At 36.8% G+C, this 14,823-nt stretch overlaps 1 protein-coding gene across 6 annotated transcripts in view; it reads left to right on the plus strand.

Moving 5' to 3' along the window:
• Positions 1 to 14,823, plus strand: part of DOP1A (DOP1 leucine zipper like protein A) — a 134,993-nt gene that overhangs the window by 93,124 nt on the left and 27,046 nt on the right. For all 6 annotated transcript variants that reach the window (XR_011163798.1, XM_069065060.1, XM_069065059.1 and 3 more), the window contains 5 exons: positions 402 to 2,409; positions 3,418 to 3,529; positions 3,614 to 3,796; positions 4,437 to 4,562; positions 6,927 to 7,061. Coding sequence is in view for 5 of the 6 variants with exons in the window: in XM_069065060.1 (XP_068921161.1) it covers positions 402 to 2,409; positions 3,418 to 3,529; positions 3,614 to 3,796; positions 4,437 to 4,562; positions 6,927 to 7,061 (2,564 nt within the window). In the remaining variant the exon portion in view is untranslated. The remainder of the gene's footprint in view (positions 1 to 401; positions 2,410 to 3,417; positions 3,530 to 3,613; positions 3,797 to 4,436; positions 4,563 to 6,926; positions 7,062 to 14,823) is intronic.

Genomic DNA, 14,823 nt, shown 5'->3' on the forward strand with positions numbered 1-14,823 from the left:
ATAACTATGTATTATGACTTGAATGATCTTTTTCTAAATGATATATGATGTCATCCACACATTATGTGTACATTATGTAAAACCTAATACAGACATCTCAAATTTGTGAGCTTCAGTGAAAAGGATAGAAAATCTTTGTGACCAAAATCTGATCAAAAGTCCACTTAAATTTTCATTCTATGCCTGTTATGTTATATATACATACTTTTATATGTGTGTATTTTACTTATATAAGTATACATGATACTAATATGTAAATATAATTAATTTGGAAGGACCTAAACAATTTAATAATTAAGTCATTTTCTTGTAAAGTCTCAGATGATTGACAGTAATCTCAAGGGAAAAATATATTTTGCAAAACATTCTAATATGTCTTGTGTTTTTTCCTTCTTTTAAAGCATTTTCCCATATGCCTACAAACCAAGTACAGCTCATTACAACTAAAGGAAGCATTGAGAAACAGCTTGTGATGGATGAAATGGAGAACTTTAGTCTTACAGTCAATCCATTAAGTGACAGACTTTCCCTTTTAAGTACTAGCAGTGAGACAATTCCCATGGTCGTGTCTGATTTTGACCTTCCAGATCAACAGATGGAAATACTCCAGAGTTCAGATTCAGGTTGTTCCCAGTCTTCTGGTGGGGACAATTTGAGTTATGATGTGGAAGCTGAAAATATGAGTGCTCCAGAGAATTCTCAGAGTCTGAAAGAAGATGCAGCAGAGGAGATTGTGCAGCAGGTAGTTTTGGACCTCATATGTAAAGTTGTAAGTGGCCTTGAAGAAGAATCTGAATCAGTTAAACATCAGCTACAGACAGATGGCATGACACCTAAATTCAGTTCATTGGATCCCTGTGAGGCAGTGATTAAGAATGAAAATCAAGGCGTCCAGCATAGCCAGAGCAGTTTGCTTAGTAATGAAGGTTGTCAGTTTTTGTCTCTGTCTGCTGAGGCTGGACTGGAAGGCTCCTCTAATGGAATCTCTAGAAATAGCTCCTCACCTTGTATTTCTGTAACACACCAGACACTCCATGAACCTTACAGCAGTTCAGCAGAAGCAAAGTCTAGACAACGAAGTCATAGTAGTATTCAATTCAGCTTCAAAGAAAAACTTTCAGACAAAGTGTCAGAAAAAGAAACAATTGTCAAGGAGTCGGGAAAGCAGCCTGGAGCAAAACCCAAAGTTAAACTTGCCAGAAAGAAGGATGATGACAAGAAAAAAGCTCAAAATGAAAAACTTAAGCAAACCAGTGTATTCTTTAGTGATGGTCTCGACTTAGAAAACTGGTATAGCTGTGGAGAAGGTGAGATTTCTGAAATCGAGAGTGATATGGGGTCTCCAGGAACACGAAAGTCTCCCAACTTCAACATTCACCCGTTATATCAACATGTGTTGCTGTATCTGCAATTATACGATTCCTCAAGAACACTGTATGCTTTTTCTGCTATCAAAGCTATCTTGAAAACTAATCCTATTGCTTTTGTAAATGCCATCTCCACCACTAGTGTCAATAATGTATATACTCCCCAACTTTCTTTGCTTCAGAATCTTTTGGCCAGACATCGAATTTCTGTTATGGGTAAAGACTTTTATAGTCACATTCCTGTGGACTCTAACCATAACTTCCGGAGCTCCATGTACATAGAAATTCTCATTTCTCTTTGCTTGTACTATATGCGTAGCCATTATCCAACTCATGTCAAGGTCACACCACAAGACTTAATAGGCAATCGCAATATGCAGATGATGAGCATCGAAATTTTAACACTTCTCTTCACTGAGCTAGCCAAGGTTATAGAAAGCTCGGCAAAGGGCTTCCCTAGCTTTATTTCTGATATGTTGTCCAAGTGCAAGGTTCAGAAGGTGATTCTTCACTGTTTATTATCGTCTATCTTCAGTGCACAAAAATGGCATAGTGAAAAGATGTCAGGTAAAAATATTGTAGCCATTGAGGAAGGTTTCTCAGAGGATACCCTTATTAACTTCTCAGAGGATGAATTGGACAATGGCAGCACTCTACAGTCTCAACTCTTAAAGGTGCTTCAGAGGCTGATTGTTTTAGAGCATCATGTAATGACTGTTTCCGAGGAGAATGAAACAGGTTTTGAATTCGTGGTAACTGACTTAGAACACATCAACCCACACCAGCCAATGACTTCTCTTCAGTATTTGCATGCCCAGCCAATCACATGTCAAGGCATGTTCCTATGTGCAGTGATAAGAGCTTTACATCAACACTGTGCATGTAAGATGCATCCCCAGTGGATCGGCTTAATCACATCTACTTTGCCTTATATGGGAAAAATTCTACAGAGAGTGGTTGTTTCTGTAACACTCCAGCTTTGCAGGAATTTGGATAACCTAATTCTGCAGTACAAATATGAAACAGGACTATCTGACAGTAGGCAAGTGGTATTGGTTTTATTTTTATTGTGTTTTAATGATTGTTACATTAAAAGGAATGTTTGAATTTCTAAAAAGCCAGTCATAGATTATTTTGCCCACCAAATTGGAGTACACCAGAAGATAGTGAATATATCATTTCTGTAGAGAAGCTGAAGTAGTTCAATTTTGAGAACTCAGAGTTTTAAGCCATAAGGAATACTACATTTTTATGTATATAATCTGCACTTCTAGCCCTCCCGGTTTGGCCTGTACAAATCACTTACTAGAAATAGAAAAGTTAGAATGGAAAATGAGACCTTGGGAATCATATAGAACCTCATTATATCTGAGTAGTTTTTGAAACTGGGGAAAGCATCTCTACTGAATTTGCCATCACCGACTTGAAAAATATGCTGTCTTTTAATGCAATAGATTATAATGAAGATGATGTAAAAAGATCAGGAAGAGGAGAATGACAGTAAAATCAAATGAAATCAGTGGCAATAAAAATGGATATTACTTTAATTTGGAAGAAATATTTTTTTAAATCATTTGATAATTTTTAATACAGTAGCTTCACATAATTATTTTCAGTGGGAACATGTATTTTTTTCTTCCAAAGATTTAGGAGGTTTGTGTATCTCTCCGTCTCCAAGATATGTTAGAGGTGTAATCTGTATTCAGACAAATACAGCATTTCTCTTAGAACTTTTCTCTCAGTCCCCAGTCACTTGTATGAATGATGTTCCATTTTGTAAATATGGTTAAGTTAGAAGATATTTATTTCTCCTTACCTTTTGTTTTCTCAATCTTCTGGGTGTTTATTTGATGCTCCCACTTCTCTGATTTCTGTGAAATTACCCAAAAATGTATAGGAAACCTGACCAAACCATTTAACGTCTTCTCTGTCACTCACTAATTGTTGGAAAATTACTATATGTAATTGAGTAGATAATAAATCTGTGTGTATCTTACCCATATATTGCTTTAATAGATCTCTTTAATCAAAGGAACATATTGTATTTTAGGCCTCTTTGGATGGCATCAATCATTCCACCAGATATGATCCTTACTCTTCTAGAAGGCATTACAACCATCATTCACTACTGTTTGTTGGATCCATCCACACAGTATCATCAGGTAAGATGGGTTTGACAGATGTCATTGACACTCCATGTATCAGATTTAGCCAGGTGTTTATGTTTCTTTCTTTGTTTCTCACAGCTCTTGGTGAATGTTGACCAGAAGCACCTATTTGAGGCACGAAGTGGGATACTCTCCATCCTTCACATGATCATGTCTTCTGTAACACTGCTTTGGAGCATACTGCATCAGGCTGACTCTTCAGAGAAAACAACTATTGCTGCAGCTGCATCTGTTACCACTATTAATCTTGGTTCCACAAAGGTTAGGAAATGCTCAACTTATTATTTCCTAATATTTCTCTTCTCCATTCCAGTTCCTAAGCTAGACCTCTTGATAAATGTAGAGGAAGCCCAAGGGGTGAGAGGAGAAGGGTGAATCTTGGACGTTTCTTCCTAAAAAGTAATGCAATAACCTCTGAGCTAACTTTGAGGGACACAGTGTAAAGTACAGTTCTCAGAAATTCCATCGAGCAGAGCATCCACTGACTGAAAAGTACTTTCTTTAAAAATATGAAACTCTCAAATCCCTTTTCTTTATTTATTATAAAGCAATCGGGGTTAAGTAACTTGCCCAAGGTTACATGGCCAGTTTTTTTTGTGTGGGTATTAAGTATCTGAGGCCAGAACCAGTCCCGGGTCCTCCCAACTTGGGGGCCCAGCGCTTTGACTCACTGTGCCACCTAGCCACCCCTCAAATCCCTTTTAAAAGACTTTGATGGGTGATATGATGTTCTCTTAGCCTCCAGGTATCTCATTGCATGTAATATTATTTTGGCTATTAGGACTTACTATAATTCTGGTTTTTATTATCAATTATTTTGTGACCTTCAGTACACATAAATAATTTTGAGTTATGTCATTTTATATAAATTTTTACTTGTCATTTGCTTGAACTTTTTCAGAATTTGAGGCAACAGATTCTTGAACTATTGGGCCCAATCTCAATGAATCATGGGGTACATTTCATGGCTGCCATTGCATTTGTATGGAATGAAAGAAGACAAAACAAAACTACTTCCAGGACAAAGGTATACATTTAACTCCTTTTTGACATGAATTACTTTATTTGTATAGCAGGTACTCATATTGAGCTGCTGTGTATTTGGCTTTCTGCTAGTTGCAATTAGTAACTCTAGCCATTTGTTACATATTTTTTAAACCATTTTTCACTAAAAATAGTTTCAGATTTAAAATTTGGAGTTTACTTAGGACATGAAAAAGAAGTTCCTCTCATTTAAGAGGTGGTAGACTACAGGTAGAAAGTGTTGCACATGGGACAGTTGTGATTACTGTGACTTTTGCAAATTAGGTTTCAAAGGAGGAGGTAGGGTTATTGGAAAGTGATAGAGTTGTAAAAGTATCAATAAAACAGAAAAGGAACAAATTGAAAGAAACACTTTGATTTAAGAGACAAAGTCAAATATAATATTTAATATGTAAATATATTTATCTTTGTTAGGAATGCAGGTAAACCCTGAATATAGTGTCATCCTGATGGGTATTATTCTACATTAATGTTACTGCTTCTCGCATGCTACAGAGTTCCACTCTCATTTCCATCATTGATCACCTGAGATATAAATTGTACCTATCATAGTAACTGCTTCTGGTACAATTGCTTGGTCTAACATTATTTTTCAATTAAAACAGATACTAAGTTTAGGTAGGATATGGCTACATACTAAAGTCCAAGAGTCTTTGAGTGTTAAAGAAAACAATAGTAATAGGAATATTGGGAAATAGATTTATTTTACTAAGCTGATTGCTTGAGTATACTTTTAATATATCAGGTATAACTGGCCTCTGCATTATTATGGAAATTATTTTGGTTTTGAGTTTAAACAGTGCTTTGAATTGGGCAGTGTATGGAAAAGGGGCATTACAAAATCTTCCATTCTCTTTCCTAGAACCAGGTTTCTTTATTTTTTCCCTCTTCTGATTGAAGTATCTTGAGTCTATCATAGTTAGCTCAGTTCTTTTGACTACAGTGTATATACATATATATGGTGACTTTATTTATTTTTAGTTTGTAGCATTCACTTACATAAGATTGAGTTTCAGATTTTCGCTCCATCTCTCCCCTCCCCCCCACCCTAAGACGGTGTGTAAATTGATACAGGCTCAACATATACATTCATATTAAACCTATTTTCACATTAATTGTATTATAAAAAATAATTAGAACCAATGAGAGAAACCATGACAAAGGAGAAACAAAACAAAGAAGAGAGAGAGCAAACAATATGCTTCGATCTGCATTCAGACTCCATAGTTCTTTTTCTGTATGTAGACAGCATTTTCCATCATGAATCTTTTGGAGTTGTCTTAGATCCTTGCATTGCTAAGAAGAGATAAATCTATCAAAGTTAGTCATCATAGACTGTGGTTGTTACAGTGTTCTCCTGGTTCTGCTCACTTTACTCAGCATCAGTTCCTATAAGTTTTTCTGAAGTCTGACTACTCATCATTTCTTATAGCACAATGGTATTCCATTACATTCATATACCACAACTTGTTCAGCCATTCTCCAATTGATGGGCATGCCCTCAATTTCCAGTTCTTGGCCATTGCAAAAAGAGCTGCTATGAATCTTTTTATACATGTGGATCTTTGGGATATGGACCTTAAAGTAGTATTGCTGGGTCAAAGGGTATGCATTTTATTTTATTTTTTAATTTGTGTGCTTTGCTACAGCACATATTGATTAAGTGGGAGTGCTACACTATTTAAGATCATATATCCAAGCGTGTGGTTTACTGTTTTCTACTGATTTCATATGTAACAAAGGCTGACATTTCTTTTTAAATGAAGAACAGACTGATAATACACATTTCTGTTCATGATGGCATCTTTCTACATCTGATGAGAATGTAATAGAACTTAGATTAGACAATATTCAATTTGTGTCAACAAACATTTCTTAAACATCTACTCTGTCAGGTATCTTTCTAGGCACTGAAAATATAAAAATACAAACAAAACTGTTCTTAACCTCAGGTTGCTTACATATTCCTAGGAGGTTGCAACATATACACACATACGTGTATTTTGAGAAAAACTGAAGTTAAAAGAGTTTTCTAACTGGGAGAAATTGGAAGTAAGGAAGCCAGTTGAGAGTTTGTTATCGTTGTACAGGTGAGAGGTGATCCAGAAATGAGGACTTTTGCAAGGAAGTAGAAAGGGTGAAGAAGCAAATAAGGGACTAGATAGTCCTAGTTTGCATTGGTAAGGCAAGACTAATTCAACAGTCCTGCATTAAGCAGCAGCAGCCCCTGTACTATGTGCAGAGCACTGGCATATTCTATGGGGGAGGATCTCTGCTCTCAGACAGTTCATAGTCTAGTAATTTTGTCATTTCTTTTAGTAATGACATGTCATGTTATGCTTTTCAGGTCATTCCTGCAGCCAGTGAAGAACAGCTTTTGCTGGTTGAACTAGTTCGGTCAATTAGTGTCATGAGAACTGAAACTGTTATTCAAACAGTAAAGGAAGTTTTGAAGCAGCCACCAGCCATTGTCAAGGACAAGGTATGAAAAGGGATGTTGTGTATTTTCACTTCTGTTTAGTAAATACTTTATAACAGTGGTCTCCAGAGGTGGCCTGGCTAATCCCAAAGGAGTATGTGGTCAGTTTAAGAGAGGGAAGGTGGGTTGCATCCTACCCTCTCCATGATAACCAATCATGGGGCTTATCTCTAATACCCTCCTACTCTCACCATTGTCTTTGCTGTAAAAGCTCCCTAACCCCACATTTCTGAGCTATGCATTTGTCCTTCAAGACATTTATAATTTAATAGCTACCTAGGCATCCATAGAAGCAGTTGGTTCCACTGGGAAAATCTGTCCCCCCCCAGCAGATTCCCCTTGAAGGCTAGCTTTGTATGCTAGGGTTATAACTGTGAATAAGAGCCTTAGCTTCCCCCTTTTATTTTGGGTGTCATAGAGTAGATCATATAGGATGAGCAGTTTTGCATCAAAAATTTCATTACAAGGGGCGGCTAGGTGGCGCAGTGAGTAGAGCACTGGCCCTGGAGTCAGGAGGACCTGAGTTTGGATCTGGCCTCAGACACTTAACACACACACATACACACAACTAGCCGTGTGACCTTGGGCAAGTTACTTAACCCCCATTGCCCTCCAAAAAGCAAAAAAAAAAGAAATATCATTACATCAGATCTACCCTATTCCCAACCCACTCTCCTTCTGAACCTCTCTATTTCTGTCAAGGCCCCACTGTCCTTCCAGTCAGTAAGGTTCACAACCTTGGTGTCATCTTTGACCGCTCATTCTCCCTCACCTCATATAATCCAGTTTGTTGCCAAAACATGTCATTTCTACCAAAATAACAGCTCTCGCTTCTGTCTCTCTAATTACAGAGCCACTACCCTAATTCAGACCCTTATCTCCTCTTGCCTGTACTATTGCAATAGCCCCCTACTTGTTCTCTCTTCCTCAGATTTCTCCTTTCTGCAATATATCCTTCATGCAACTACCAAGAGTTTTCCTAAAGCCCAAGTCTAGCCATGTCTCTCTCCTGCTCTACTGACTCCTCATTGACTCTAGGATCTAGGATTTCATCTTTTTCTCATTTGATTGTGAACTCCTTGAGAGAAAAGAATGATTTTTGCCCTTTTCTTTTTTGCACCTGCAACATTTAGCCCAGTGCTTGGCACATAGTAAACACTTAATAAGTGCTTATTGAAAGACCAGTTTTTATTTTTATATGTTTTATAATGTACATAATCAATACAGTAGTGTGTGTGTATGTGATTTATAAGTGTATAACTATACATACTGGAGATGATGCTCAAAAATGTGTCACTAATACAGATATGCAGGCAAAAAAGTTTGGAGATGACTGCTATAGGTAGTTAAGGCTTCTGTGCCAAAAAGTATTCTCCTGTAATAACTGATAGTATAATTAAAAGAATACTGGTATTGGAGTCAAAGAAAAATTCAACTTAAGAATTTTGTTGAGCATCTATATAGTCTCTATGCTCAAGGAACTTACAACCCTATAAGGGTTCTCATTGGGTACTATGTGATAGGGAAAAGGATAGACGATGCCCTATCCTCCTTTACATACTTTAGCTTAGCCAAACTGACTTTGCTGCTCCTTGCACTTGAAACTCAATGTCTGGGGCGGCTAGATGGCGCAGTGAATACTGCATCGGCCCTGGAGTCAGGAGGACCTGAGTTCAAATCTGGCCTCAGACACTTGACTGACACACTTACTAGCCGTGTGACTTTGGGCAAGTCACTTAACCCCAATTGCCCTCCAAAAAGCAAAAAAAAAAAAAAAACCCACTCAAATCTCCTATCTTACTGATACTGAACCTTACATAAGGGTAAAAAAATGAAACTTATCAAATTATCTACATAAGTCTGGCCAGGCTAAAGGAACTTCATCAGCTGTAGACCTGAAGAAATGAAGACAGTTGAATCTAGGAGATCTAATTTCTGTTTCTCCTGCTAATCTTTTTCTTAAGGTTTTCATCTAAAGAATCAAGCTATGAATTCATATGGAATTCTTAAATGTTTTTGAGCAAGGAGCACTTGACAGGAATGGTTGTGGCTAAAATAGAAGAGGTTGCCCATGTTAGAGGAAAGGGAGGTGTTTTTTTCTCATGATTATTGGTCATCTCCCAAGCTAAAATTTCTTTTAGTGGCTCAGAAGTTACTTTCATATCATTTTGTGCCTTTTTTAACTAACTTGCATTATTTATTGTATTTAATTTATATTGTCATTCTGCCAGCTAGCTTTAAATTTGAATAGTTTGACAAATTTGATAACATACTTTTAACATGAGTTAAATTGAATTGACCAAGAATATTCAACTTGCCTCTATTTGAAATAAATCTTTTGGAAGCTTTTTGAAGTAGATATGCTTTATAAATCAACAGTCTGTAAGGGGAGTAAAGGAAGGTCATAAAGAAAGGATGATAAAAAAAAAGTCATGGAAATATTTTTCTCATTAGATTTGGTTTTAATGTCTTCTGACATGCTAGAAGTAGACTGTTAAAGGGGATATTAGAGTAAATAATATATAATTAAATGCCAAAATAGAAGGCCTGAAAATTAAAGAAATTAATAGAACTGAAAACTACAAAAGCACTGAATAAATAATTCTAAGTAGTATTGGGGAAAAAAACAATAAAATAGATAAACTATTAGCTAATTTGATTAAAAAGAAGAGGAAAACTAAATTAGCAGTGTCATAAATGAAATAGAAGTCACAACAAAGGACATTATTATTAGAAACTTTTTCCCGTTATATCCAAATAAAATCAATGGTTTAGATGAATTAAATATTTACCAAAAATACAGAACACCCAAATTAACAGATCAAGAAATAGAAAGTTTAAACAACTCCATTTTGGAAGAAATGTAATGCCATAGATAAATGTCTTAAAAAAAAAACCCAACAACGTTAGAACCAGATGAATTCACAAGTGAATTCCATCAAATGTGCAAAGCACAAATCCAGTGTTACATAACATATTGGCAAAAAATAGCAAGAGAAGGAATCTTACCAAATTTCATCTATGATAACAGATATCTTGATACATAAAGCATAGATAATCAAAACTGAAAAACTATTGACTAATATCCCTAATGAACATAGATGTTAAAAAAATTTAAACAAAATATTACCAAAGACACTAAAAACAACATATCATATTGAAACAGTTTCAGCAAACTTGCAGTATATAAAGTAAATCCACATAAATCATCATTTCTATGGAATAACAATAAATACAGCAGGAAGATAGAGAAATTCCATTTAAGGTAGCACAACGAGTAAGAGCACCGGCCCCAGAGTCGGGATGACCTGGGGATCGAATCCCAAGCTCAGACACTTAGCACCCACCCAGAAACACCTGGCCGTGTAACCTTGAGCAAGTTACTTAACCCCAATTGCTTTAAAAAAAAAAGTCCTAGTGAATATATAAAATAGTAGGAAGTCTACCTTCCAAGATAGACATAAGGGCTGTACTGACAATAATAATAGCTAATGTTTATGTTGTGCTAACTGTGTCAGCAAACTCTGTACTATAATTATTATCTTATTTGATACTCAAAACAACCCTGAGAAGTAGGTGCTGATCTTATTCCCATTTTACAGACGAGGAAACTTGAGGCAAACAGGGTATACAGCTAGTGAGTGTCTGAGGCCATATTTGAATTCAGAAAGGTTAGTCTTCCTGATTCCAGGTCCAGTGCACTATCCACTGTGGCACCTAACTACCCAAAAGAATGACAATACTACCAAATCTGTTTACTTATTCAATACCATAACCATTACACTAGCAAAGGAATACATCATGGAACTAGAAAATATAATAACACAATTCATATGGAGGGGAAAAGGTCAAGAAGCTTAAGAGAAAGAGTGAAAATAAATGGGAATGAGGAGGGCATAGCAGTGCCAGAACTCAAACCACATTTAAAAAGCAGTACTTTAAAATTTTTTTTCTTTTTTCTTTTTCTGTTTCTTTTTCTGTTTACATCATTCATTTCCGCAAGATTTGAGTTACAAATTTTCTCCCCATTTTTCCCTACCCACCACTCCAAAATAGCTATCTCATTGAATATCCCCTCCCCCAATCTGTTCTCTCCCAAATCTTCCCCCATCCCCTGCTTCGACTTTCCAGTAGGACATGGTGTATCTCTCTGCCCCAGTGCCTGTATATCTCATTTCCCAGTTACATGTAAAATAATAATAATAATAATACATATACATATTTTTTAACATTTGATTTTAAAACTTTGAATTCCAGATTTCTTTCCCTTCCTCCCTTGTCACTTACCCTCACTGGGAAGATAAGCAATTCAATATAGGTTGTACATGTGTAGCTATGTAAAACATTTCCTTAGTGGATATATTGTGAAAGACTGACTATATTTCCCTCCATCCTATCCCACCCCTGACTTGTTCTGTTCTCTACTTTGATCCTGTCCCTTTTCAAAAGTGGGTGCTTCCAACTTCCATCCCTCCCCCAGACTACCCTCCCTTCCATTATCCCCCCTCTCTTCCCCTTCCCCTCTACTCTCCTGTAGGGTGAGATACCCTATTTAGTGTGTATGTCATTCCCTCCCTAAGCCAAATTCAATGAGAATAAGGTTGACTCATTCCCTTTTGCCTTCCTATTCTTCCCCTCCATAGTAACAGTTTTCCCTTGCCTCTTCTATATGAGATAATTTAACCCATCCTGTCTCTCCCCATCTCCTCATTATATTCCTCTCTCACCTCTTCATTTCACCTTTTAAGCATTATCCCTTCCTATTCAATTGGTCCTGTGCCCTCTGTCTATGTATACCTGTACACATATATACACACACTAATATATGTATTCATATGCCCATATACCCTCCTATATAGACATATGTATGTATACACACACACACACACACACACACACACATATATATACTTCTATTCCTTTCAACTATTCTCATACCGAGAAAAGTTTCATAAGTTAGTTATCGTTTTTCCATGTAGGGATATCAGTAGTTCAACTTTGATATGTTCCTTATGATATTTTTTCCCTGTTTGCATTCTCATCCTCTTGTTTCTTGTATCTGAATGTCAGATTTTCTATTCAACTCTGGATTTTTCATCAAGAATGCTTGAAAGGCCTCTATTCCATTGAATAACCATATTTGTCCCTGAAACATGATACTCAGTTTTGCTGGGTAGGTGATTCTTGGTTTTAATCCCAGCTCCTTTGACCTCCAGAATATTGTATTCCAAGCCCTTTGATCCCTCAGTGTAGAAGCTGCCAGAGCCTGTGTTATCTTGTGTTTCCACAGTATTCAAATTGTTTCTTCCTGGCTGCTTGTAATATTTTCTCCTTGATCTGGGAATTCCGGAACCTGGCTATAATAGTCCTAGGAGTTTTCTTTTTGGGATCTTTTTGAGGAGGTAATCTGTGGATTTTTTCAACCTCTATTTTGCCCTCTGGTTCTAAAACATCAGGACAGTTTTCCTTGAGAATTTCTTGAAGGATGATTTCTAGATTCTGTTTTTTGATTGTGGCTTTCAGGTAGTCCAATAATTTTTAAATTATCTCTCCTGGATCTATTTTCCAGGTCAGTGATTTTCCCAGTGAGATATTTCACATTGCCTTCTATTTTTTCATTTGTTTGGATCTGTTTAATAGTATCTTGATTTCTCATAGAGTCACTAGCTTCCATTTGCTCCAGTCTAATTCTGAAGGAATGATTCTCTTCAGTGAGCTTTTGAGATTCTTTTTCCATCTGGCAAATTCTACTTTTTAAGGCATTCTTCTCCTCATTGGCTTTTTGAGACTCTTTTGCCATCTGAGTTAGTCTATTTTTTAAGGTGTTATTTTCTTCAGTCAGGTTGTTGACTCTTATTTCATAATTTTCTTGCATCTTTCTCATTTCTCTTCCAAATTTTTCCTCCACTTCTCTTATTTGGTTTTCAAAATCCTTTTTAAAGCTCCTCTATGGCCTGTAACCAGTTAGTATTTTTCTTGGAAGCTTTTGGTGCAGGAATTCTGACTTTGCTGTCTTCCTCCTGTTCTATGCTTTGATCCTTTTTGTCCCCAAAATAAGAGTCTAATGTTGGAATGCTTTTTTTGCTTTGCTTCCTTTACTTGCTCATGTTGCCACTCAATTACTTGACTTTTGAGCCTTTTGCCCCAGTAGAACTCTGCTACCAGACAGGGGAGCTTTATCCCAAATGCTGGGGTTTTCGCAGCTGCTGGAGCTATTAGTTGAGTGCCCTCTGTGAAGTCTCTACACACTCTGGTAAACTGTTCACACACCCCAGGACCTCTACCCTAGACAGCGATCCAGATCCAAGCAGATTAGAAAAAGAGCGATTACCCCTCAGACTGGTTTATGATTTTTTTCAGGCTGGTCAGGCTGCCCTGAGGCTAAAACCTCTGGCTTGGTCAGGGCTGGGCGTGGCTCCCAGAATGCTATGCTGGCTGCTCCCTGCTGGCAGGCTGGGCTGTCCTCTGTGAGAGGTTAGCTTCTCTCTGTCATTTTGTGGGTTCTGTAGCTCCAAAGTTTTTCTAGATTCATTTTTTTACATGAATTGGAGGAGGTGGGAGCCAGAGCTGCACGGAAGTCCTGTTTCTACTCCACCATCTTGACTCCGCCCCCTCAAAAACCAGTAATTTTTAAAATAATTTTATGTTGGTTATAAAAGAGAGAGATTTCATACTTAAACAAATGTATCTACTACCCTAGTATTAGATAAACAAAAAGACCCCAACTATAGGTATATAAGCTTGACAAAAACTGCTGGGAAACTAAGAGACCATTATGGGAGAAATTTAGTTTAGAACAATATTTCACACCTTATATCAAGATTAGTTCCAAATGAATGTGACCTATGTATAAAAGGTCACATCATAAACAAATTAGGAGAAATAAGGTAAAAGTTAACCTGTCAGATGGACCAAAGAATAGGAAGGATTACAGAAGAGAAAATAGATAATTTTGATCACATAAAATTTAAAGGTTTTTCCATAAACAAATCTAATCAACCTATAATTAAGAGATATCTGGGGGAAAAAATCTTTACAGCACATTTCTCTGGTAATGGGCAATTCTCAAAGGATGAAACCCAGGTTATCCATAGCCATGTGAAAAAATGCTCTAGATCATGACTAATTAGAGAAATGCAAATGAATGCACTTCTAAGCTTCCACCTCATATCCATCGGAGTGGTGGTGACAAAGAAGGGAAATTGATAGGTGTTGAAGGGGATCTGGGAAAGCAGTCACATTGATGCATTGTTGGTGAAAACAATTTGGAATTATACACAAAAAATTCCGAATGCCCTTTGACCCAGTTATACCACTACCAGGCCTGTACCCCAAAAAGATCAAAGAAAGAAAAAGATATTTTATGTATAAAAATATTTATAGCACCTCCCTTTTGTGGTGGCAAAAAAATCAAAACCTGGAAATTAAAGGGTTACCCATCTTTTGAGGAATATCTCTCAATAAATTGTGTTACATGAATGCGAGGGATTACCATTGTCCTATAATAAAAAATGACAAGACAATTTTGAAAAGATATGGCAAGACTTTGTCATTTCTTTTTCTTTTTTTGAGGGAAAAGGTATGGCGATTGGGGTTAAGTGACTTGCCCAAGGTCACACAACTAGTTTTTATGTTAAGTGTCTGAGGCTGTTTTTGTGTTTAAGTGTCTGAGGCTGGATTTGAACTCATGTCCTCCTGACTCCAGGGCTGGTGCTCTATTCACTGTACCACCTACCTGCCCTTGGAAAGATTTATGTACTAATAC

Source organism: Petaurus breviceps, unplaced genomic scaffold, assembly GCF_028583685.1.
Source record: "Petaurus breviceps papuanus isolate PSGF00001 unplaced genomic scaffold, PetGlider_PUasm1.0 90667, whole genome shotgun sequence".
Lineage (NCBI taxonomy): Eukaryota > Metazoa > Chordata > Mammalia > Diprotodontia > Petauridae > Petaurus > Petaurus breviceps.